This window comes from Rana temporaria, chromosome 1 (genome assembly GCF_905171775.1).
Source record: "Rana temporaria chromosome 1, aRanTem1.1, whole genome shotgun sequence".
NCBI classification, from domain to species: domain Eukaryota; kingdom Metazoa; phylum Chordata; class Amphibia; order Anura; family Ranidae; genus Rana; species Rana temporaria.
In genome coordinates, this window is record NC_053489.1 from 580,052,067 (window position 1) to 580,076,397 (window position 24,331).

Sequence of the window (24,331 nt, forward strand, 5' to 3'; positions counted from 1 at the left end):
AGTGGAGTTCAATTGGTATATTACCCTATTGCAGTTTGTAACTTTATAGTATATAGTGCAGTATGCTTGCTATATGGGCAGTGATGAAGTCCCTGTGTTTTATGAAGCACATTGCACGTCTTTTATGGGGTTGTTATCTTGTGGTTTTATCAGTTTGTACAGTAAATATGGTTTCTGCTTCACAACAGCTGGCTGTTGACCTGCTCATGTCTGGCACCACCCAGGTTCAGAGTGACATCACTATGTAAAGCAAACCAGGCTAGTCCACCTTAATGTTATTTCAAGGAAGCTGTGCATACACCTTGCTGTGCCTTGGCTGCTGCAGTCAGAGCTGTCCGTGATCTGACAGTGATGTGATCGGAGATGGATTTTCTAAGATGGGTGGTACCCTCTTCTGTCTCTAGTGAGGTGGTCCTGGATGTAGGGAGTACAATCCGGGAAAGTTCACCCCGACTCTTGAAGATGCGAAGAGTAAGCCTCCTGTCTTTAGGACAGACCATAGATGAAGATTATGAAACTCACTTCCAAGGGCAAACCGTGAGCAAATACAAGAGGAGGCCTCTAGGTATGGTTTGGTATTATAGTAATTTGCTATTATTTTTCTTTTTTAATATTAATTAAAAAGGTTATTAATTCATTTAATTTTGATATATACCGTATATACTCGAGTAAAAGCATTTTCATTTTTTCGTGCTGAAAATTAGGGCCGAAACAACTAATCGATTATGAAATTAATCGATTACAATTTTCATAATCGATTCATCGGCCAGTAACATAATGGGGTTAAAAAAAAAAAAATTAGCCTTTTATAGTACAAAAAAGCAAATCGCTACTGTAAATATTACTTTCATTGTCCCACAGTAAAAAAATACAATAGCGATTATTTGCTCTTTTTGTACTTATTTTAGTTTTTTCTTTAACCCCATTATGTTACTAAACATCTCAGGCTGGGATCACACCTCAGATTTTTGGTGCTTTTTGCAGAAACGCACTACATTTACATGTTTTCCTATGGGACACGTTCACATCTATGATTTTTTTTCAACTGCTGCATATTTGGAAAGGGCAAGGACTTTTTAACGCAAAACGGTGCTATTTTGTTTTTTTTGGTTCAATATACTTCAATGGAGAAGCGGCAGAAAAGCATGTAATGTGTTTTTGCGGCAATTTGTGTTTTTTGTAATCTGCCCAACAACAAATTGTCCCGAAAAAAAAAATGCAATTATTTTTTTTTTTTAAGGCTATTATTCGATTCATCTACACAATAATCAGCCAACTAATCGATTATGAAAATAATCGTTAGTTGCAGCCCTACTGAAAATGCCCCCCCTCGGCTTATACTTGAGTCACCTTTTTGTGCCTGATCTCTCGGATTTTGGGGACCCGGTGCCGGCCGTAGGTCCCATTGACTCCAAACTTGGCACACATGTAGCCCTACGGCCGGGGAGCACCGATTTTTAAAAGCCGAGCACCCCTTCCATATACTCCCATGTTAAACGCAAGTCTAGTCATGGGCACAGTGAGGCATGCACATGGACACAGTGAGGCAAAGTGAGGCACGCAGATGGACGCCCTAGGCTTATACGTGAGTCAATAAGTTTTTCCATTTTTTTTGTGGTAGAATTAGGTGCCTCGGCTTGTATTCGGGTCGGCTTATACTGGAGTATAAACGGTACGTGAAACCTTGAGGTTATTTATCAGATAATTTACTGTGCTGGGATGCTGCAGAAACTCATAGCAACCAAATCAAGTTGGTTTGCTCTTGTCGGTTAAATAGTGAGGTCACGTTGCAATTTAGCCTTCTCGTTATTCCTATGGCCTTGTACACACAAGAATGTAAATGCATAGCCTGAGTTACTGACACATCTTGGCACCTCTGTTAGTTGGTTGGAGCAGACTTCTAAGGAGGATTTGCTGTGTATCGCATCAATATTTAAATGCAAACTGCAGCATCAGACTGCTTGAATGCTACTTCCGATATTGCTTTGTGTAGTACCCACACTTAGGTGTCCGTTTATGAAGCAGTGAAATCTATTCACTGCTTCTTTCTCCGGCATTCACGGTGAAGATTTTTCTCCTCTGGTGCCTGTTTATGAAGCGGAGAAGATAGCTTCACCCTTGGAGGAGTGAAGTGATCTTCCAACGCTTCAAACACTGGAGAACGGACCAGAAATTCACGGAAATACGGAGATGTCTGTTTATTGAGCAGTGATAAATTATCACCGCTCAGTTCACTGAAAGACACGTGGTTAATGTAATTAAAATAACGAGTCCCCCTGCATAATATATATATGTATACACACACACACATTGTATATACATGTATATACACACACATTATATATATATGTACATGTATACATTATATATATTTATGTATATATATGTATACACATAAAAATTACAGGGGGACATGGTTACAGTGTTGGGGGGTCTGAACGAGGTTGAAGGAAGACCTGTGTGAAGTTGGCACCCCATGTTTGTAAAATCTGAATAAAAATATACCATTCGTTTGTACCGCGTTTGTGCTGGTTTGTGCCGCTAAAACGAGCGTTTGTGCAGGTTTGGTTTCTGAGATATTAAACATTCAATTTAATGCAAGCCCCGCCCACTTTGCACCCCATGTTGCTGAATTAAAAAAAAAACTGCGCCATTTGTTTGTGCCGCGTTTGTGCTGGTTTGTGCCGCAAAAAGAAACGTTTGTGCCGTTTTGGTTCCGGAGATATTGAGCGTTATATTTTCTGTAACCCCGCCCACTTTGCACCCCATGTTGCTGAATTTTTTAAAAAACGGCGCCATTCGTTTGTGCCGCGTTTGTGATGGTTTGTGCCGCAAAAAGAAACGTTTGTGCCGCTCAATATCTCCGGAACCAAAGCGGCACAAACGTTTCTTTTTGCGGCACAAACCAGCACAAACGCGGCACAAACGAATGGCGCAGTTTTTTTTTTAATTCAGCAACATGGGGTGCAAAGTGGGCGGGGTTACAGAAAATATAACGCTCAATATCTCCGGAACCAAAGCGGCACAAACGTTTCTTTTTGCGGCACAAACCAGCACAAACGCGGCACAAACGAATGGCGCCGTTTTTTTAAAAATTCAGCAACATGGGGTGCAAAGTGGGCGGGGCTTGCATTAAATTGAATGTTTAATATCTCAGAAACCAAACCGGCACAAATGCTCATTTTAGCGGCACAAACCAGCACAAACGAATGGAATATTTTTATTCAGATTTTACAAACATGGGGTGCCAACTTCACACAGGTTTAGCCTAGGTTCACACTGCTGCGAATTCAAAATCGCTGTAAAATGCGCGATTTTACTGCGATTTCGGCCGCAATTTAATGTAAATCGCAGCCCGAAATCGCAAAAAGTAGTACAGGAACTACTTTTTGAAATCGCAGATGCGGCGTCGCACTGATTAGGACAGTGCCATTGCCGACAATTGCCGCGGATTTGAGTTGCGATTTGACATGTCAAATCGCATCTCAAATCGTTCCAAATCGTACCCAGTGTGAACCAGGGCTGAAGGAAGTTAAAAATCTTCCTCCTTCCTCCTCAGAACCCCTGGGATTCCCTCTTCACTCCCCGCTTCACCAGCTCTGAGCTGGTGAATCAGGGAGTGTGAATTCTGACTCAGATCACCAGTGAAGAGCTCAGATCACAGCTTCATAAACTGGCCGTTTCTGTGTCAGTCTATGAGACTTCACTGTGTGTAGAGATAATCTGCAGGAGAACAAGTTCAAACACTTCTCCCCCGATTATCACTGTTTCATAAACTGTTTATGGGCTGTGATCACTGGTGATCCTTGGGATCACCGCTCTTCACTGCTTCATAAACGGACACCTTAGTAAATGGCAAAGTTCCAGAGCAGGGATGTGCTCTTTTCATAAGTGCTGAATGTATACCTGCGCCTGTATTGTATTCACACTTCTATGCAGAGCTGGGGCTCATTCACATGGGTGATTTGGGGCCTACAGTGTAAAATCTGTATTTTTTTGCCTGCAAGGGAGGCAGATGTGCAGCATACAGCCGGCTGAAAAACGCGGCGGTTGGATTTTGTTCTTGGCGGTATTCCCAAATATTGACCGTATAAGTTCAGGGACAGAAAAGTGCTCGGAAAAGCGCACATTTAAAACAACATTCATTTTAATGAGCTCTGTTTACAACCATGGATCACCCAGTGTAAAGCTCAAAAAATGAACGATAAAACATTTAAACATCAAAGATACAATCGGAATGAACTTCCATTACTTACAAAATAACAGCATTGAGTGGAACTCTGTTTTCCTTGGTTTACATGGGGAAGTGTGAGCTCACGTGTCTGCTTTCTATTACTGTCTATCTGATTTAGGTTTTCTCTTATGCATTTTCATGAACTTAATTGCGAAATGTAAATTCCCAGAAAGAACACATCCAGAATCCTATTCATTTAAATGAGATCTGTTTATATATGTGCATTAGCAAGTGCTGTGACAAAAATTCCTACATTTTAGACTGCACTTAAATGCAAAGACATGGCACAGGAAAATAAATGTACGCGTAGGAAAAAAGGCATGCTAAATGCATGTGTAATACGCGCAAGTACAAAATAAATTACTGACTGTAACTAAAGGCAAATTATTAAAAAAAAAAATTGTTTTGGACAAAGTAAGGGATGATTATAACCTATGTCAGTGTTTTTTTTATGTTATTTGTGTCCTATTGGAGAGATTGCCCTTCACTTCCTGTCCCACAGCCAAAACAGGAAGTAAGGTGAATCCCACCAAAGTGAGGGATACCCTGGTGGTCACCAAAACCAGTGTCCCAGCTGGAAGATTTCCTTTTTATTACTGTTCTGGGGAAAATCCAAAATTTTGGATATTCCTTTTACTTTCACCTTTTAATGATAATGGTCAACAGGACATATAGTTTGAATCTCCCTACCAGGGGCACAGACAACAATACAACCTGACAGGTGTTTTAATCCCTTTGCAGTCTATCCAAAGCTAAAAATTGCCTGTTGGTATACTTTACATTGCACTTGAGCATCTTTTAAACAGATGGATCGATCGCGTCCGCCTGTCCGTTTTTCAGTCGGACCCGAATAGACCATTAATTGCTCACTATGGAGCTGTGGATGTGTCTGCTGACACCCGCCAACATCTGATCTGCTATTTATTTTTATTTATTTATTACGATTTGTTTGGGAAGCGCGCATATACCACCGGTCGGTGGTGCCAAAGCGCTTTGTGACAAAATAGCCCGGATGTTCTGGCGAGGGGAGCATAAATAAAAGAGAAGGGAGAAAAAGACAAGAAAACAGCGAGGGGGGTCCCCATCCATCCGGCGTATCAGATCGGATGACAGTCGTTTCTATGCGACAGCCCATAAAGGAGAACAGGCTGTGTCCGTGTCTGCCTTGCATCAGCGGGCAGACATGGACCTGTCATCCTCCTGCTCAGCAGGGATTAGGGGAGAGATCCCCTGCTGAGCGGGCAGACTCCGCCAGTGTGAAAGGGGGCTTAAACTTAAACTGCACCCTAAAACGGAAGCATAAAGAGGGCATAGCAAAATGAACACGGAATACACGTACTTGGGGATTGTGTAACGGTCAAGTTAGAGTAGGGGCCTGTTCACACCAGCAGGTGCATACTATGCTCTGCTCTGTACAACACATGCTCGCTGGTGTGTGCTGTTCTTACAACTCATCACACGGTTTACCTTTTTATATCATGTTTCTTCTATTTTTTATGCACCACAGCAAGTTGCAATGCGGTGTAATGTGTCGAGTGAGCTGCACTGTGTAAAAATGTAGCTAGTCTAAAGCCACGTACACATGACCATTTTTCATGTCATGGGAAAAAACAAAGTTTTTCTCGATGTGATTCCTCTCAAGCCTGCCTTGCATACACACGATCGTAAAAATGGTTGAGCAAAGCGCGGTGACGTACGACTGCACTATAAAGGGGAAGTTCCATTAGAATGGCGCCACCCTTTGGGCTGATTATGCAAATTTCCCCGTCTCATAACTTGCTTCTGAGCCTGCGCGTTTTTTTCCCCGTCGTTCACACGACCATTTTTCACGACGAGAAAAATAACTACGTGAAAAACGACAAGAAAAAATAGAGCATGTTCTAAATTTTTAATGCCCATTTTTCTCGTAGGGGAGCCGACACACGATCGTTTTTAACGACCAATTAAAAAAAAATGCATTTTTCTAGTCATGAAACACGGCCGTGTGTACGCGGCATTACTTTTTCTCAATGCACGCCAAGTGAATTGCATTGGTGTAGACTGAACTAAAGGGACACAAGACAAATTGCCTATGCTTCTATGTAGTGGTCCCTAAAACCGCAGTATTACGTAAACCCCTTTTCATTTATCAGTTTGTTACTTTTATAAATGAACTGTGAAAAAATCCCACTTGCAGTGATGCAAATTTATTATGGGATGTTTTTATTGTGTGTTTGCATCAGTTTGCATTTTGTGCAGTTCTGCTGTGCATTGAAGCCCCATGATAATAATCTGTGGATAGCTGCCCATTTAATTCCAGAGTTATACAGCCTTTGCGTGCAGGATCTGCGAGGGACTGAGCTGTTAGCTGCTTGCATGTTAAACAAGTGAGGAAAAGTACACCTTTTGTAAGCTCATCAATCAGTTGTACTTAAACATGGCTTTGGGAGGGAAGTGTTTGCTTTAGGTGGCTTTTCAGATTGAAAATTTAAGAGGACATTTACAGGTGTTTTATCAGCGTCTAAAGCTGGCAGATCTGAAAAAGAACGTCTACCAATGAATCCTACCAATCGGTGAGATCTGCGAAGACGGGCGCACTTTGGTGACCTCTGTAACCAGTCTTTGTCATTTCTCTACACTGGGCTATCTTACTGCTTATGCCGTCTTGGATTTTTATTGATGTGGAAGTTGCATGAAATGATACTATATTTTTTTATTATCCCTACTGATTTAGATATGACTAGCTCTCATATTCTTACTGCTGTATTGATCTTTACACAGAATCCTCAGATGAGTATGTGAAGAGCAGAGACCATTGGAACGTTGGGGTTTATTTACTACAGCTGCAGAGTACAAAATCGGGCTCACTTCTGCATAGTGGCCAATCCGCTTCTAACCTTAGCTTGTTCAATTAAAGGGTTGTAAAGGAGATATATATATATATATATATATATAAGTGTGTGTGTGTGTGTATGTGTATATATATATATATATATATATATATATACAAATTTATTGTTTTAATAACAAACATGTTATACTTGCCTCCACTGTGCAGCTCGTTTTGCCCCAAACCTGGTCTTCTGGGGTCCCTCGGCGGCTGTCTCAGCTTCTCCCCACAAGAACTAACCCCCTTTATGGGAGCTCCTCTCCCTTGGGGGTTAGTTCTTGCTGGCGAGCTCCCGTGATGCGGCCGTAGCTGCTCACTGTATCACTTGGCCCCGCCCCCCGGCTTGCCGCGTCATTGGATGTGATTGTGCGCCAAATGGCTGCGCTGCTATCAACCCATCCACTCTAGCCAATCCATGACTGAGCGGAGAAGAGCACGTTGGGGCAAGCGCAGCAGGTGAACGGGCTTGGGTAAGTAAAACGGGCTGGGGGGGCTGTAACTGTCAGATGTTTTTTCACCTTAATGCATGTGATGCATTAAGGTGAAAAAACATGTATTTCTTTATCGTTACATCACGGGACACAGAGCGGCATTCATTACTATATGGGTTATATGGAGTACCTTCAGGTGTAGACACTGGCAATCTTCAAACAGGAAATGCCCCTCCCTATATAACCCCCTCCCATAGGAGGAGTACCTCAGTTTTTACGCCAGTGTCTTAGGTGTTAGTCATGGTTTAGCTTGCCTCCGCATCCTTGGGATTAGGTGAGCTACCGGTTCTGTCCAAAAAAGCCTCAGCGCTAAAGTGGTCAGTAACCGGACCCCAAACCCTTGGGGTATAGCCCATAATGCTTTTCTTTTAAGAGAGCTGGACCCTGGGCCCAGAACTTAGAAACCTTTGGGTACCTAAAGTTTTCTGTTGCCAGGGTGCTATATGGGCCCAGGACAGTGGATCCTTCATGGAAGAAGAAGGTTCCCAGGGCCTGAAGGTCTAGACATCCCCACGGAGATGGGGGAAGATTGGGCCTCTTGCTTTGCAAAGTCCTGCGGCATGGAGCAGGTAAGTAAGGGGAAAACTTGCGGAACTTGGCTCTTAGCAAGTTTTTTCTGGGAGGTCACAGGGGACATGCCTAAAAGTTATGCATTGCATCTGGCAAACCAGTCACATATCATGAAGATAGGATGGCTCTATATGTTGTTATTCCCCTTAAAAAAGTGACCTCCCTGGTAGTATTGGAAAAGCTGTGAGTGGGGCCTTTTGTGTACAATGTATGTGTGTGTCAGAGAGCTATGCTTACCTGCAAGCCTCCAGGCGATGCTCTATCCAGTCCTCTTCCTCATGCCTGCAAGGCAGGCAGAACGCTGTCCTCCTCGTGTGTTCCAGGCCTGCGGCTGCAGGAACAGAGAGGCCCTTCCTCCCATACACCCCCCCCCCGTCGGCGGGCACGCGCGCGGCGCGCGTGCACGTGTTTATAGGCGCATTTGGCGCCGTTTTAGCTGGGGGGGAAGGGCGGGTCAGTGATTTAAGGAAGGGGCGGCCCTTCCTTAGATACCACAGCTCATTCGATACTATGGTTTGAGGGAGGAAGGACTGGAGTGAAGCACGGGGCGCTGAGGACACACAGTGGCCAGAAAGAATACTACAGTCTTCAGAAGATTGTGGTTTAGCCTAGGAATAGGCTGTTTTTTCTTTTCCATCTCATAGTCTTTTCTTTGGCAATACTACTCAGGGGGATAGAATGTTTTTTCTTGCCTAGATTGAAAAAAAAAAAAAAAAAAAAAAAAAGGAAAAGAAGTTTTTTTCTTTAAAAAAAAAAAAAAAAAAAAAGTGTCATCTGGGGAAGAGGAAACATTTTTTATTCCCCAAACAGGTGTTTGGGCATTTAACTATTTATAAGTCCCAGGTACCAATAAGTAGCAGGTGTACCTCGGTATTGTACCATGGCATCAAAGAACAAATCAGAGGGTACAAAAGGTGGGGATTCCCCCACAGGGTCTGAGGTCTCGGATAGAGCTATGCCGCTGCTTTCCCCACTGGGAGCCGTTGGGCCATCGGGATCGGGGGCTGGAGCTGACGCGAGTCAACCCAATCCTAAGATGGTCACGGAGGAGGTGTTACTTACCTCTTTAAATGAGATGCAGAAAAGCATGGGAAAGATGATAGCCGCAGCTATGCGGGGTAGTAAGCGGAATAGATCTCCGTCACCCGTGCGCGGACCCTCGGAAGAGGAGGTCCTTTCCTCTGGGGAATTGGACGACCTCTTGGACAAGGACCAAGTAGGTTCAGGGATCGATGATCCGGATACAGAGGAGTCTGGGGCAGTCTCCCTGAGGGAGAGCTGGTGGATTCAAGACTTGACGGACTTGGTCCATAAGGCATTCAACCTGCCTATACCAGATCTCCAGGTATCGACGGTGTCAGCTTTGGGCTCACTGAGGGCGCCTCAAAGCAGTGCGGTGTTTCCGATCCATCCTCTATTGGAGGGAGTCTTGTTCCAAGATTGGAACAAACCAGACAAGGTTTTCTTACCACCTAAGAAATTTTCTGTCTTGTATCCTATGGAAGAAAAGTTTTCCAAGAGATGGGCTTCTCCTGCAGTAGACGCAGCCATCTCATGTGTTAACAAATCGTTAACATGCCCTGTAGAAAACATACAGGTTTTCAAGGATCCAGTTGATAAACGCTTGGAAGCACTACTTAAAAACTCCTTCACTGCTGCAGGGGCAGTAGTACAGCCAGCCGTGGCTGCGATTGGAGTCGCTCAAGCTTTATCGGATCAATTTAAGCAAATGCTTGAACTTATTCCTGCCGAGCAGGCAGAAGAATTTTCGGATGTCCCTAAGGCCATTTGTTTTACGGTAGACGCTATCAAGGATTCTATCCAGCAAGCGTCACGTTTATCGTTATCCCTTATCCATATGAGAAGACTCTTATGGTTAAAAAGCTGGGAGGCTGAGCCCCCATGCAAGAAGCTCCTGGTAGGGTTCCCCTTCCATGGAGGTCGGCTCTTCGGAGAAGACCTAGATAAATACATTCAGACCATTTCAAACAGCAAGAGTACTCTCTTGCCAACTAAGAAGAAGGTTCAGGGGCCTGCGTTTAAACGACAGTGGGGGGAAGGCTGCGACTCTTTTCGGAGATTTGGGAAGCCAGCATTCCCGACGAGTGGGTACGGTCTTCCGTGGCCACAGGCTACAAGCTAGAGTTCCTAAGGTTTCCTCCTCCTCATTTCCAGGAGTCGAGGATTCCAAACGATCTGGAGAAAGGAGCCGCATTAAGATCGGCTCTAGATCATCTACTTTCCCAGGAAGTAATAGTAGAGGTACCAGTCCTGGAACAGGGACTGGGTTTCTACTCCAACCTATTCATCATCCCAAAGCCCAATGGAGATGTCAGGCCAATTTTGGACCTAAAGATGGTAAATGCATACTTAAAAGTCCGCTCATTTCGGATGGAATCCGTGCGGTCAGCAGCTGCCACACTCCAAAAGGACGACTTCATGGCGTCCATAGACATAAAGGATGCCTACCTTCATGTTCCAATTTATCAGCCACATCAAAGATATCTACGCTTTATGGTGGCTTCGCGTCATTTCCAATTCGTGGCGCTTCCCTTCGGGTTGGCTACGGCCCCCCGCGTGTTCACGAAGGTTCTAGCTCCAATCCTAGCCAAGCTAAGGATTCAAGGGGTCACGATCCTAGCATACCTGGACGACCTCCTAGTCATAGACCACTCGTCTCCCGGCTTGGAGCGAGCAGTGGCCCTCACGGTCCAATACCTCGAGAGGTTCGGCTGGGTCCTAAACCGGGAAAAGTCAGCATTCCAGCCCACAAGGCAATTGGAATATCTCGGCATGAGATTAGACACAGAACAACAAAGAGTGTTCCTACCTCTGAGGAAGGTCGAAGCCATCAAGGTGTTAATCCTACTGGTTCTAAGCAAGAAAGAACCGACTATTCGCCTATGTATGAGACTACTAGGCAAGATGGTGGCTACCTTCGAGGCGGTGCCATACGCCCAGAGCCACACTCGCATCCTGCAGGCAGCCATCCTGTCAGCATGGAGCAGAAGGCCACAGGCCTTGGATATCCCGTTGCCACTCTCATCAAGAATCCGGCAAAGTCTGTGTTGGTGGTTAGACCCTCAGAACCTACTGAAGGGAAGGTCTTTCAGCCCAGTGGCTTGGAAGATAGTGACCACAGACGCCAGCCTGACGGGCTGGGGAGCAATTGTGGAGGGTTCCACTCGCCAAGGTATTTGGGCAAAGCCAGAGAAGCTGTTACCCATCAACATCTTGGAGCTCAGAGCTGTTCGACTAGCCCTCAGGGCTTGGACGTCGAAATTGCAGGGGTTCCCGGTGAGAATTCAATCAGACAATGCCACGGCAGTGGCATACATAAATCACCAAGGGGGAACCAGGAGTCAGGCCGCTCAGAGAGAAGTGAGCTTGATTCTCCTATGGGCAGAGGCTCATGTGCCCTGCATATCGGCAATATTCATTCCCGGAGTGGACAACTTTCAGGCGGACTTCTTAAGCCGCCAGACTCTATGGCCGGGGGAATGGTCTCTGCATCCACAGGTCTTTCAAGCACTCTGCCAAAGATGGGGAGTGCCGGACGTGGATATCATGGCATCGAGACTCAACAAGAAGCTAGACAGGTTCATGTCCCGGTCAAGGGATCTGATGGCCTGCGGAACCGATGCTCTGGTTTGCCCTTGGCATCAGTTCAAACTTCTTTATGCGTTTCCCCCGCTCCAGTTACTACCCCGCCTGCTGCGCAGGATCAGGGTGGAGCGCATACCAGTCATCCTGGTAGCTCCAGCATGGCCCAGAAGGGCATGGTACTCACTAATCCTAAGGATGGTAGTGGGAAACCCTTGGACTCTGCCTCTAAGGCCAGACCTGCTATCGCAAGGTCCGATCCTCCACCCTGCCTTACGGCATCTAAATTTGACGGCCTGGAAGCTGAATCCTTGATTCTCAGGGGTAGAGGTCTGTCTCAGAAGGTAATCTCTACCCTAATCAGAGCCAGGAAACCGGTCTCTAGGGTGATTTATCACAGGGTCTGGAAGGCCTATGTAGGCTGGTGTGAGTCCAAGCTATGGCTTCCTCGCAAATTCACCATTGATAGAGTTTTAAGTTTTCTCCAGCTAGGAGTGGATAAAGGATTGGCATTAAGCACAATCAAAGGACAGATTTCTGCTCTGTCAGTGTGGTTTCAGCGGCCGCTGGCCACCCACTCGCTGGTTAAGACCTTCCTTCAAGGGGTCTTACGTATTAAACCTCCAGTTAAATCCCCGCTTTGTCCGTGGGATTTAAATCTTGTCCTGTCAAGTTTACAGAAACAACCGTTTGAGCCGTTGGCTGAAGTTCCTTTGGTTCTACTGACAAGGAAGTTGGTATTTTTGGTTGCCATAGTTTCCGCAAGAAGAGTTTCGGAACTGGCAGCCTTATCCTGTAAGGAACCATATCTTATATTTCATAAGGACAAGGTCGTTCTCCGCCCTCATCCTTCCTTCCTACCGAAGGTCATATCCAGTTTTCATTTGAACCAGGATTTGGTATTACCATCCTTCTTCCCTAAACCTACTTCCAGAAAGGAAGGGTTGCTGCATACCTTGGATATTGTCAGGGCCATGAAGGCCTATCTTAAAGCTACAGAGAAGATCCGAAAAACAGATGTGCTGTTTATTCTACCGGATGGGCCCAAGAAGGGGCAGGCAGCTGCAAAGTCCACCATTTCTAGGTGGATCAGGCAATTAATCACTCAGGCCTACGGCTTGAAAGGGTTGCCTCCTCCAGTATCATTAAAGGCTCATTCTACTAGAGCCATGGGCGCCTCCTGGGCAGCACACCACCAGATCTCTATGGCTCAAGTTTGCAAGGCGGCAACCTGGTCTTCTGTCCACACATTCACAAAATTCTACAAGTTGGACGTAAGAAGGAATACTGATACTGCCTTCGGGCAGGCAGTGCTGCAAGCTGCAGTTTGAGACCCTCGGATCCCGGGGGCTCCTCTTTTTTTGAGTTAAATTTAAAATTTAAGATTATTTTTCTCAAATAAGTTGGATTTATTATGATTTGAGTATATCTCTAAATTAAATCCTTTTGTCTTGGAGATGTTCTCCCTCCCCTCATTGTAAGCATTGCTTTGGGACATCCCATATAGTAATGAATGCCGCTCTGTGTCCCGTGATGTAACGATAAAGAAAAAGAGATTTTTAATACAGCTTACCTGTAAAATCTTTTTCTTGGAGTACATCACGGGACACAGAGCTCCCACCCCTCTTTTTGAGGACCATTTTGGGAGGCATACTGCTTGCTACAAAACTGAGGTACTCCTCCTATGGGAGGGGGTTATATAGGGAGGGGCATTTCCTGTTTGAAGATTGCCAGTGTCTACACCTGAAGGTACTCCATATAACCCATATAGTAATGAATGCCGCTCTGTGTCCCGTGATGTACTCCAAGAAAAAGATTTTACAGGTAAGCTGTATTAAAAATCTCTTTATTTACAACCCCTTTAAGCTTTGGCAATAAAACTTGGAAGCGGATTGTTTTTTATGCAGAAGTGAGATTTTGCACCTTCCAGCTTTAGTAAATAAACCCTATTCTTTCTTTTTATTGCTGAGCTCTTACTCCTATATCTGAGCTGCATTGATTTGCATAGCTCAACCCGAAAAAGCTATTTTGCCCTGTTAACACCATAATGCTGTGTTGAGATGCGGAGCACTGCACCAAAATGCAGCATGTCTGTATTTTTTATGTCTGTATTGTAACCACACATCACCCCTCGCTGCCCCTATTAATTGCACACCTGAATGTTACTCTTAGGCAGACCTAAACTTATTTACTAACCTAGCTTACTTCCCACCTTATCTCCTGCTCTCTAACATAATATGCAAAAGTCGCTATTCATTACAACCTACCTTTTTGAATTTCTGTGGCTGATGCCCGATGTAATTTTTGGCAATCAAACGTTGTGTGGCAGGGTTGATGATTGCTTGATTGATGGTTCCTATCCAAGGAGAAGCCAATCAGTAATTCTTATTTCTTGCATTGTGTTACTTTTTGCAAATGAAGTTCACCTTTTGTAAAACAATAAAAATAAAATAATAATGTGCATTTTTACTGCAGCTGCAGTAGTGAGAACATTAAATGTCCCATCCTAAAAATGGGTGGAACATGTAATATGTTCTCAAAGGTGAATTTTTCCTTTATGACCTCATGCACACTGCTGCGCTTTAACTCATGTTTAGGAGTTTTGGCATTTTGTTGCCAAAGCTCCTAAACTCAACTCAATAAAAGCTCAATAAAAGCCATGTCCATGCACACATAAGCTATCAGCAGAGTTTAGCAGCAGTAAAATTCTCCTTTCCAAACTGCAAACTGCAGAGGAATCGCGTTCAAGAGAGGAGTGTTTTGACAGAAAAACGTGAAAAAAACCTGCAAAACACAGCAAAAATATGTCTAAATGCACCTAAACACTTGGCATGTTTAACGCTTCGTTTATTTCAGTTGCCAGAAAAAAGAAAAACTTCTGGCCAATGAAATAAACGTCCAAACTTCAAACACTGCTAAGTTTACCTGGTTTGATAAAATAATAAAATGCCACTTAGGTAAGTTTATAACAATGATTTTCTCCTGTCTGGAGAAATAGTGTTTGAAGAATAAGTTCACCTTTTGGGAAAAAAAAGATAAATGCACTTTTTTTGCAGGTAAAAAATATGCATTTATTATTCTTTGTTGCAAAGCATTGTACCAGCGATCAGCAGATCACTGATGCCATGAGATCTGTCAGTGTATTGGCTTGCTCGTACCTCGTAATGAGGAAGTACCATAGCGCTCACTGCACCGTGGTAGTTCATTGAAAACTATAAGCTAGCGGCCACAAAGGCTGCCTGACCTTGTCGTTTTCCATTCGCAGAGGACTGTGAATGATGTGGGCGGAGTCCCCCTCGCGGTCGCGCTTTTTTTTTTTTTTTTTTGAGGCAGCAGACACAGGGAGAAGATCCTGAAAATGTGTGTAACATGTTCTGAAAGGTGAACTTATCCTTTGATATAAACCAGTGTGCACGATGAGGCCTAAAAAGTTTACATTTTCCGTGACTCTTGTGCCATTAGTTATTTTTTTTATATGGTGTAATTTATTAAAAAAGCAAAAACAAGCAATCCATAGAATGCTTTCATGGTTGTAATGTTCCTCGTGTTTGAGTTGACGTTGGAGTGCCACGGACAGAAGGCGTTTTGTATACAAACCACATGGACATTGTTTTCCTGCATTGTCTTTTGTTCTTGTCCAGTGTTTGTGACTTTGGATTGGGCAATGGATCTATTGTTATTGTTGTCTTTTAGATTCTTATTTGCATATTGTCATGGCTTGTGATTGGATAAATCATCTATTACCTTTGCTATAATTGTTTTATATTTTGTTAAGGTTGTGTTTATGCCTGTGCTTTATCTAGGTGGGCACTTTATGGTTCCTCTCCCCGTTCAGATGTGATCAGAGATGGAAAATTGCATATGGGAGATGACCATTTACAAGTGTAAGACGCTCAACATTTAAAGTGTTTAAAGCCTCGTTTTTTTTTCCTATACAAAATAAGAAAGATGTTCTACTTGTCTGCTCTGTTGCAGTGGATTTGCACAAAGCAGCCTGGATCCACCTCTTCTCGGGTCCCTCTTTTGTGATCCTGGCCCCGCTCTCCTGTTCAGTGCCCCCACAGCAAGCTGCTTGCTACGGGGGCACTCAAGATGAGTCGCAGCTCCCTGTGTCCATTCAGACTGGAGCCCGACCTGACCCCCATTTGGGCGCTGTATGGCTGTGTGCATGAAGCCTAAAACTGAATAGAATCCATCCCTTTGCTTGTATTTTCAGACCATTCACTTACTTCTCATTGTGATTGTTGACATAAACCCTGCTGGAAATAATGACCACATACATATGACAAACTTTTCCAAGTCGCCTGTTCTGTCCATTTATATTAGTCAGTGTAGAGGAATACCATGATTAGCAGCACACAGGCAAGCATGGGGGCTCTTCAGGTGGTATGTGGTGGGAGCAATGTAAGAAGTAAATATGCAAGGTGAATCAAAGCCACATGAGGTTATGATCCCGAGACGTTGTACATATTTAAATTATTTTCTGGCTGTCACCTTGTTGTTCTTCCCACTTTTATGGCCAGATATTGTACTTTAGATTCATTTAAAAATGTGCCTATGTATATGTGTTCAGTCTGTATATGTGGGACCTGCTTATATAAACACAGATTTTCCCCAAACAGAAACATATATTATTGCGATGATGTACACTTTTTTTTTGCAGAGATAAAAGTTTACATTAAAATAGAACTAAACCCACCAAACCGTTACATTTAAGGCATGCCGAGAATAACTGTCACTTTTGCTTTCAACCAAACGGTTAAGCCATCAAATATAGTTGCATAGTAAAGCAGGCCGGACACGGTCGAATTTCGAACAAATTTTCTTTTCAAAATCAGAAAGTTCGTTTTTTTTCTTTTTTTTGAATTCGGTGATGCCACCATTAATTTTCAGGATTCGGCCGATCCAATTTTAATGTTCCCGGGAATATTCGTTTCTCGCCGGAAATATTATTTTCTTGCACATGCACATTTTTTTTTCTATTACATTTCTCACATGATTCTCCCATCATTTAATCAGAAAATCGTTAGTTTTTAAAAAAAAATCCAACATGTCGGATTTCTCAAATTTATTTGCCACACGAAAATCGGCTGTTGCTGCAGCCCACTAATGGTGCGAAATTCGTACGAAAATTCTTTGATACGATTTTCGAAAGAAAATTATTTTGAAATTCGAACTGTGTATGGCTGGCTGCCTTTACTTTAGTCAGGTTGAAAAAAAGACACAAGTCCATCTAGTTCAACCATAAAAAATTAAAACAAAATAAAAAATATCGTACAATCCCATGTACCCAATTCTATACCCACAGTTGATCCAGAAGAAGATGAAAAACCCCAGCAGAGCATGATCCAATTTGCTACAGCATGGGGGGAAAAAATCCTTCCTGATCCCCCGAGAGGCAATGAGATTTTATCTGGATCAACTTTACCTATAAATGTTGTTGCCCAGTTATATTCTGTACATTTAGGAAAGAATCCAGGCCTTTCTTAAAGCAATCTACTGAACTTGCCAGAACCACCTCTGGAGGAAGTCTATTACACATTTTCTCCGCTCTTACTGTGAAGAAACCTTTCCATATTTGGAGATAAAATCTCTTTTCCTCTAGACGTAAAGAGTGCCCCCTTGTCTTCTGTGTTGACTGTAAAGAGAATACCGTATATACTAGATTATAAGCCGACCCAAATATAAGCCAAGGCACCTAATTTTACCACAAAAAAATGGGAAACTTTTTGACTCGAGTATAAGCATAGGGTGTCCATCTGTAGGACTCACTATGCCTCTCTGTGTCCATGCCTCATTGTGTCTATGTGCATGCCTCTCTGTGTCCATGCCTCACTGTGTCCATGTGCATGCCTCACTGTGCCCATGCCTCACTGTGTCCATGACTAGATTTACGTTTAACATGGGAGTCTATTGAAGGGGTGGCCGACTTTGAAAAGTCGTTGCTCCCCAGCCGTAGGTCCCCCAGACAGCAAACTTTACACATTTGTAGAGGAAGAGTGGGGCTATATGTGTGTCAGAGGACCTACGGCCGGCCGGTCCTGGGTCCCCAAAATCCCGGTGATCAGGCGCAAAAACGTGACTCGAGTATAAGCAAAGGGGGGGGGGACTCATTTTCAGCACAAAAAAAATGCTGAAAAACTTGTCTTATACTCAAGTATATACGGTAACTCAACACCAAGTGCACTATATGGACCCCTTTTATAGTTGATCAAATCCCCCCTTATTCTTATAGCTGGTGTCAAAACAGATCACCTGTGCAGCAACATGACAACTGCAGATCAAACAGAGGCTAAGATGGCAGCTTCCTTGGCTGTAAAGGATAAAGAGGGTTTGGTTCTGCTTTAAGGGATTCAGTAAGTTGACAGGTACGGCCAAATCATGTGGTGGCCCCAGGGCAGCGAAAGGCTCCCAACCCTGCTGGGTGTGTATCACACACATAGTTCATTCATCTTTATGCACTGCAGCACATAGTGATGTGGTGTTGTGAATCACAACATGCTGTGCTGTGTAAAATTTGGAATAAGTCTCATTTTTTTTCAGTATACAATGCTGTCGCATGGTGGCATAAACTGACCTAATGGGGCATAAGGCACTGTGTTGGAATTGCCTAAAGCTTACTACACACTTTGAGAAAATCGGACGAACGATTTTCTGACTTTCCATGAAGGTGTGTATCCTGACGTAGCCAAGAATCGTGTTAACTTGTACGAAAATTTAAGGGAAGACGTCATGATTCTGGAATGGGTGGTGGTTTTCTCGAACAGGGGTTGGCAAGTAGTTAACATGTATAAAAAACGCATGGGGTGTATTTAGATGCCTATAGAGATACATAAATTGCGCTCTGATCTTTTCCTTTACGGTCTCATGCACACTGGACATTTTTACAGCTGCTGTTTTTGGCTTCAGTCAGTTTTTATTTATTTTTTGTTTGGAGACCGTAAACTCCCCAGCATGTTATCCTACGTGTCCATGCACACATAAGCTTTTATCACAATTTTTTTGCACTTTTGGGCTGGAAATAAACCCCCCAGAACTAGTGGGTTTGAAGAGCAGTTTTTCAGCTGGAAAAACGCAAAAAAAAAAAAAAAAACACAGCTATTCAGCATTTGTGAAAGTTTTTGAACCATAAGCTTTTGTGGGAGTATAGTTTTGCTAAAAGCTCATTTCTAGAAGAAAACCATATATACTGTAGCAGCCCCAGAATGGAAAGAATGCATGCACAATGTTGTACAAGGAAGGTGGTCTGAAAACAGTGGCCAGGAAATTGAGTGTATTTGTTTAAAATGTTGGATTTTGTTTAAACTGAACAGATCCGTAGATTTAGGGTCTTAATCCCCAACAGTTTAAAAATCTGATGTGCAAATGAAAACTCATAGTGCAGCTGAACAAAGCTGGTAGGTTTGGTGAGAAATTGACTGCGGCTAATTGTATGGACAAATAAAGTACTGTAGAAGTTTTTATAGAGGGTCTAATGCAGGAATATGCAATTAGTGGACCTCCAGCTATTGCAGAACTACAAGTCCCATGAGGCATAGCAAGACTGACAGCCACAAGCATGACACCCAAAGGCAGAGGCATGATGGGACATGTAGTTTTGTAACAGCTGTAGGTCCGCTAACTGCTTATCCCTGGTCTAATGTGTGAGGGAATTTAGGGAATCTAATATCTGTTATGACAGATGGGTGCTTATTCAAGATTGCCCTGCAGGATTTATTAAACCTTTTGTAAGAATGTTATTCCCTGCTCTTATGAAATGTCTCAAGCGGCCTTTGTCAAACTTTTTACCCCCATGGAACCACTGAAATAATTTTCAGATCTAGGGGAAACCTTGCTAAAATCAATTCATTGGGGTCAGTGGGAAAAATGCTCCTTACATTGTACAGTCGTGGAAAGGGTGCCCTTTTTTCAGAATGCTAAATAGATGATTGGTGGCACTTTCCAGTAGCGCTAGCACCAGAACTGTGCAAGCACCATCAAATGGGAGGTCAGTCAACCACAGTTCCTTCAAACTTTAGGAGAAACTCTGGTTGAGAATGAATGGTCTAAAGCAGTGCCAGATGCGGCCCCTTGCTAGCTTTTATTCGGCACTTGGGTCACTATTCCTCCCACTCACTTGGGGCACTGTTCCTAACACTGACACCAGCAGTGATGCAAAACTCCCCCCAACTGACACCAACAATTGGGCACCATTTCTCCCACTATTATCAATGATGGGGCACTATTCCATCCACTAAAATGAATGGTGGGGCACTATTCTTCCCACCTGTAGCATTGATGGGGCACTTGCTCCCACTGATAGCAATATTGGGACACTCTTCTTCCCACTGATGCCAATGATGGGGCGCTATTCCTCTTGATAATACCAATGAAGGGGCGCTATTCTTCCCACTGACGCTAATGATGTGACACTATTTCTCCTACTGACTACAGATATTGTGCAACTAAACGCCATACCTGAGACATTGTTTACTTCCTCTGATCCTGGGACATTTTCCACCCTGACTGGCTACAATCCAGCCCCCCTAAGGTCTGAAGGACAGTAAACTGGCTCTTTGTGTGGAAAGTTTGTAGGCCCCTGGTCTAAAGAAATAACTAATTGTACTGCCATTGGACCCCAACGAATACTGCATTTCAAGTACTAGAACCATGGTGCCTGACCTGTGGCCTAAGGGCCACATTTGGCCCTTTTGCACTTACTGTTTGGCACATGGGGGCCCCTGTAGACCGTGATCTCTTTTGATGCTTACACAAGCATGTAAAGAAAAAATATTCTTTAGACTGGCTTCTAGATTTGGCGTGGTTCTTTCACACTGTCTTACGTTTTTTATTTGCTGTCCATCCTTTTTTTCCCTTTTTCCTTTAATGGATTTTGCTGAAAGAAATCTTAAATATTGTACATACATATTCAAGGTGCATGGGTATAGAAGGATTGATTTGTAAAAGGAATGTAATGGCTGTATTCTGTAGCAGTCTCTAGTAACATGTCTCCCGCCTGTAATGGTCTTCTAAGACCTGTTCCCAGTCTCCAACAACTCCTATAGCATGTTTGTAGACTTTGACAATGTCTGCATACATTTTTTTTTTTGTGACAACTTTCTAGAGGATTCGTTTCATTGAATTATATTTTTTGCCTTTGGTGATGCCATGGCCACCTTTGATGCCCCCATAGATCAAGTGTGTTGACCACCACTAAACTTGAATATCAGAGGGAAGCTGGTTGCCTTAGGTAGTTGGACTGAGGTACTTGGTGCTGTAAAGTGCTAACAGTTAAAGTGTTTGTTAATCTAAAAAAACAAATGGATCTTGGCCCTTTTAAAGCATAAATAACAGCACAGTGCTTGTGCTGTGTAATCCCCCCCCCCCCCCCGTATTCCCTGATATAGCTGGATGATCCTACCAGTTTCTGCCCTCCGCCCTGTAAACTGACCATGGTATATTATGTCTGCTGAGCCCTGACACTGTGGTCAGTTTACGTGCCTTCGTCATCCGCAGCCCTGCTCTCCTGTGTCTGTGTCCTCCTCCCCCCTCCCCTCCCAGCCTGTCAGCTAGTGACAGTCGTCGTAGTCCAAAAACCGCTGGAATAACTCTGACCTGTTAATAGTATCAGCGCTCCGAATGACAAGTGCCCCTGTGTGTGTAATTTAAAAAAATAAAGCAGTATATACATGACTTCTGAGCTCCGATCAGCGATCATGTGTCTTTCTGGCATCTTGCCTCCTCCCTTCCTGACTAACGTCAGCGGGGGAATCTCCATCCCGCCCGCTGCATCTGTCGGACAGGTAGAGGGGAGAGGTCACGTGATTGCTGGGAATCGCTCTGGAATCCGGTATATACTGCTTTTTTTTTTTTTTATAAATTGGACACACAGGGGCACTTGTCATTAGGAGACAGCGCTGATACTATTAACAGGTCAGAGTGGCTTAACAACCACTTTAAGGCCCGGTTCACACTGGTGCAATGCCGGAGCCCTGCAAATCCAGTGCGAGTTCCCGCATCTTACCTGAATCGCACAGTGGTTCACACTGAGATCTGCGACCCATTGGGGGTGTCAATGTAAAGTTAACGACACCCAAGAACGGTTCGCAGATTGCAGTGCGAATTGTGAAGTGGTGCAGGAATCGGATTGCATAAGTGTGATCACCCATGCGATCCGATTCCACTGCGGACCCATAAAAGGGTCTTGCACCATTTTGGTGTGAATGCAATGCAATTTCAGCCTTACAGTTTGTATGGCTGTAATCGCATCGCACAGACATTGCATGTGATCCGCACAGTAATGCGTTCCGAATCACATGCCATGTCTGGCATCACACTAGTGTGAACTGGGTCTAACCCTCATGCAGTGTATAGTTCAGTTCTTTCATAAACTTCCATGCATGAGGCCCAATAAATATATATGTCTCTCTCTCATTCAATTCTGTGAAAGTTTAAATCACCTTTTCCTCATATACTGGTTCCTTGTGACCTTTTACTAGGGGATCGGTATGCTTAGTAGGCTATATAGATTGATGCTCATAAAATAAGTCTATTTTTATTGAATGTTAACAGAATTTATAAAACCGCGTTCTATTCTTTTCTTGGGTGTAAGCGAACACAGGGCAATAAAAGGACTATTATGCCCTCACATGAACATTCCTACAAACCCACCTACAAACATAAACTTTTATATAGTTCTCTTTAGTTTGTCCCATTAACATAGAATCATAATGGTGAGTCAGGGACTTCTTAAGGTTACCCTAAATTACTTATATACATGCATTATAAAACATAAAAAACACTTTATGCACCATTTTATATAAAATATTTTACTGCAGAAAGTGGGAAAACGTGTATCCAGTGGGATACAATTAATTCATGTAACAGGCATGTCCAAGCAAAGATCTGATAACAGAAAGGTACTGTATTGTATTACCTTAAAGCACAGTTCCACCCAAAAATGGAACTTCCGCTTTAGGTGAAGGTGACCCCCTGACATGTCATTTTTGCTCCGTGGCGCTGGAAGGAAGTTCATCTCTTACTTTGTATACAAAAGTGGGGTGGCAGTGGACTCCACTGCCGCCCCACTTTTGTATACAAAGTACTTTTAGAGTCGGTTCACACTGGGGCGACTTGGGAGCGATTGCTAGCTAGCTATTTCAGAGGCACATAGGGATTTCTGATGGGGAGACAAATGTGCTAGGGGGGTTCTGAGGGGAAAATAAATAAGGGGGAGGGGACTCTGAAGGGAACATAAATGTGTGTGAGGGGGCTGTGATGGGGACCTAAATTTGCATGGAGGGGCTCTGAGGGGGACACAAATGTTCATGGGGGGGGGGGGGGGCTGTGAGGTAGGACATAAATGTGCATGGGGGAGGCTCGAAGGGGGACAAAAAGTACATGGGGGCTCTGAGGGGGACTCAAATGTGAGTGAGGGGGACATAAATATGCATGGGGACTCTGAGGGGGACAGAAATGTGTGTGAGGGTGCTGTGATGGGGACATAAATATGCATGGGGGCTCTGAGGGGGACAAAAATATGCATGGGGGCTCCAAGGGGGACAAAAATATGCATGGGGGCTCTGAGGGGGTCTCAAATGTGTGTGAGGGGGTACATAAATGTGCATGGGCGGCTCAGAGGGGGGCACAAATGTACATGGGGCGCTGTGATGAGGACATAAATGTGCATAGGGGGCTTTGAGGGGGGCACAAATGTACATGGGGGGCTGTGATGAGGACATAAATGTGCATAGGGGGCTCTGAGGGGACATAAATGTGTGTGAGGGGGCTCTGAGGGAGGGAATAAATTATTAATTTAAAAATAACAGATTTTTTTCTGCCCACAAATTTGTGTAAAATTTACAATGTGGCCCTTGAAGTGAAAAGTTTGGAGACCCCTGTGCTAAAGGATCAGCATGACAGCCAGGCATTTTTAGGAGATATTTACAATGGCAGCCACCGTATTTCCTTCCAGATTCCCCAGTAAAGGTTACTGTGAACGATCAATATGAAAAAAGAGCTGTAAGTATAAGAAGCATGCCAGTGAAAAGTGGCTGTAATCCACCATCCCAAGCTGAACAAGAACATGTCCTACAAGTTTCTGGGGACATGAAATAAAAGTAATAAAGCAATAAGGAATATAATAGTATGGGTAATTAAATATGGTCAGAATATCAGGTGTTCAGTAATTTGTTTGTTTTAAAATCCTGAAATATTTAGTATGAGCTTCCTGCTAGTAAGTGCCTCGCCTTGCGCAATTCCATTCATCTCCCAGCATATCATTGTAAACAAGATGTGTATTATTTTGCCCCTGAGATTGTCTGTGTTCTGCTCGCTCTCTGGGAACAGGACCTTGGCTGAATCACTCAGTCTGGCGTTGCTTTTTATATGACTTTTTAAGTAACGCAGTGGAAAAGAACAGATGGAGGCGAGCACCAACATTGGAATTATGAGTATTAAAATACAAAGCCAGTCACCTTGGAGACATATTGACGGATACCAGTTCAACATATGCCAAGCAACAGGCTTGTTAGGAGATGATTTAACCTATTGATGTAATCCAGCTGTACGCAATGTACTTCTGAA

At 43.7% G+C, this 24,331-nt stretch overlaps 1 protein-coding gene across 8 annotated transcripts in view; it reads left to right on the forward strand.

The window, feature by feature from the left end:
* The window catches only part of FRYL (FRY like transcription coactivator), a 505,173-nt gene that overhangs the window by 163,927 nt on the left and 316,915 nt on the right, over positions 1–24,331 (forward strand). For 7 of the 8 annotated variants that reach the window (XM_040334921.1, XM_040334924.1, XM_040334929.1 and 4 more), the window contains exon 1: positions 1–565. This exon is cut by the window's left edge. The exons of the other annotated variant lie outside the window; for it this stretch is intronic. In XM_040334921.1, the coding sequence (XP_040190855.1) occupies positions 364–565 (202 nt within the window). In that variant the 5' untranslated portion in view covers positions 1–363. The remainder of the gene's footprint in view (positions 566–24,331) is intronic. 8 annotated transcript variants of the gene reach the window in all.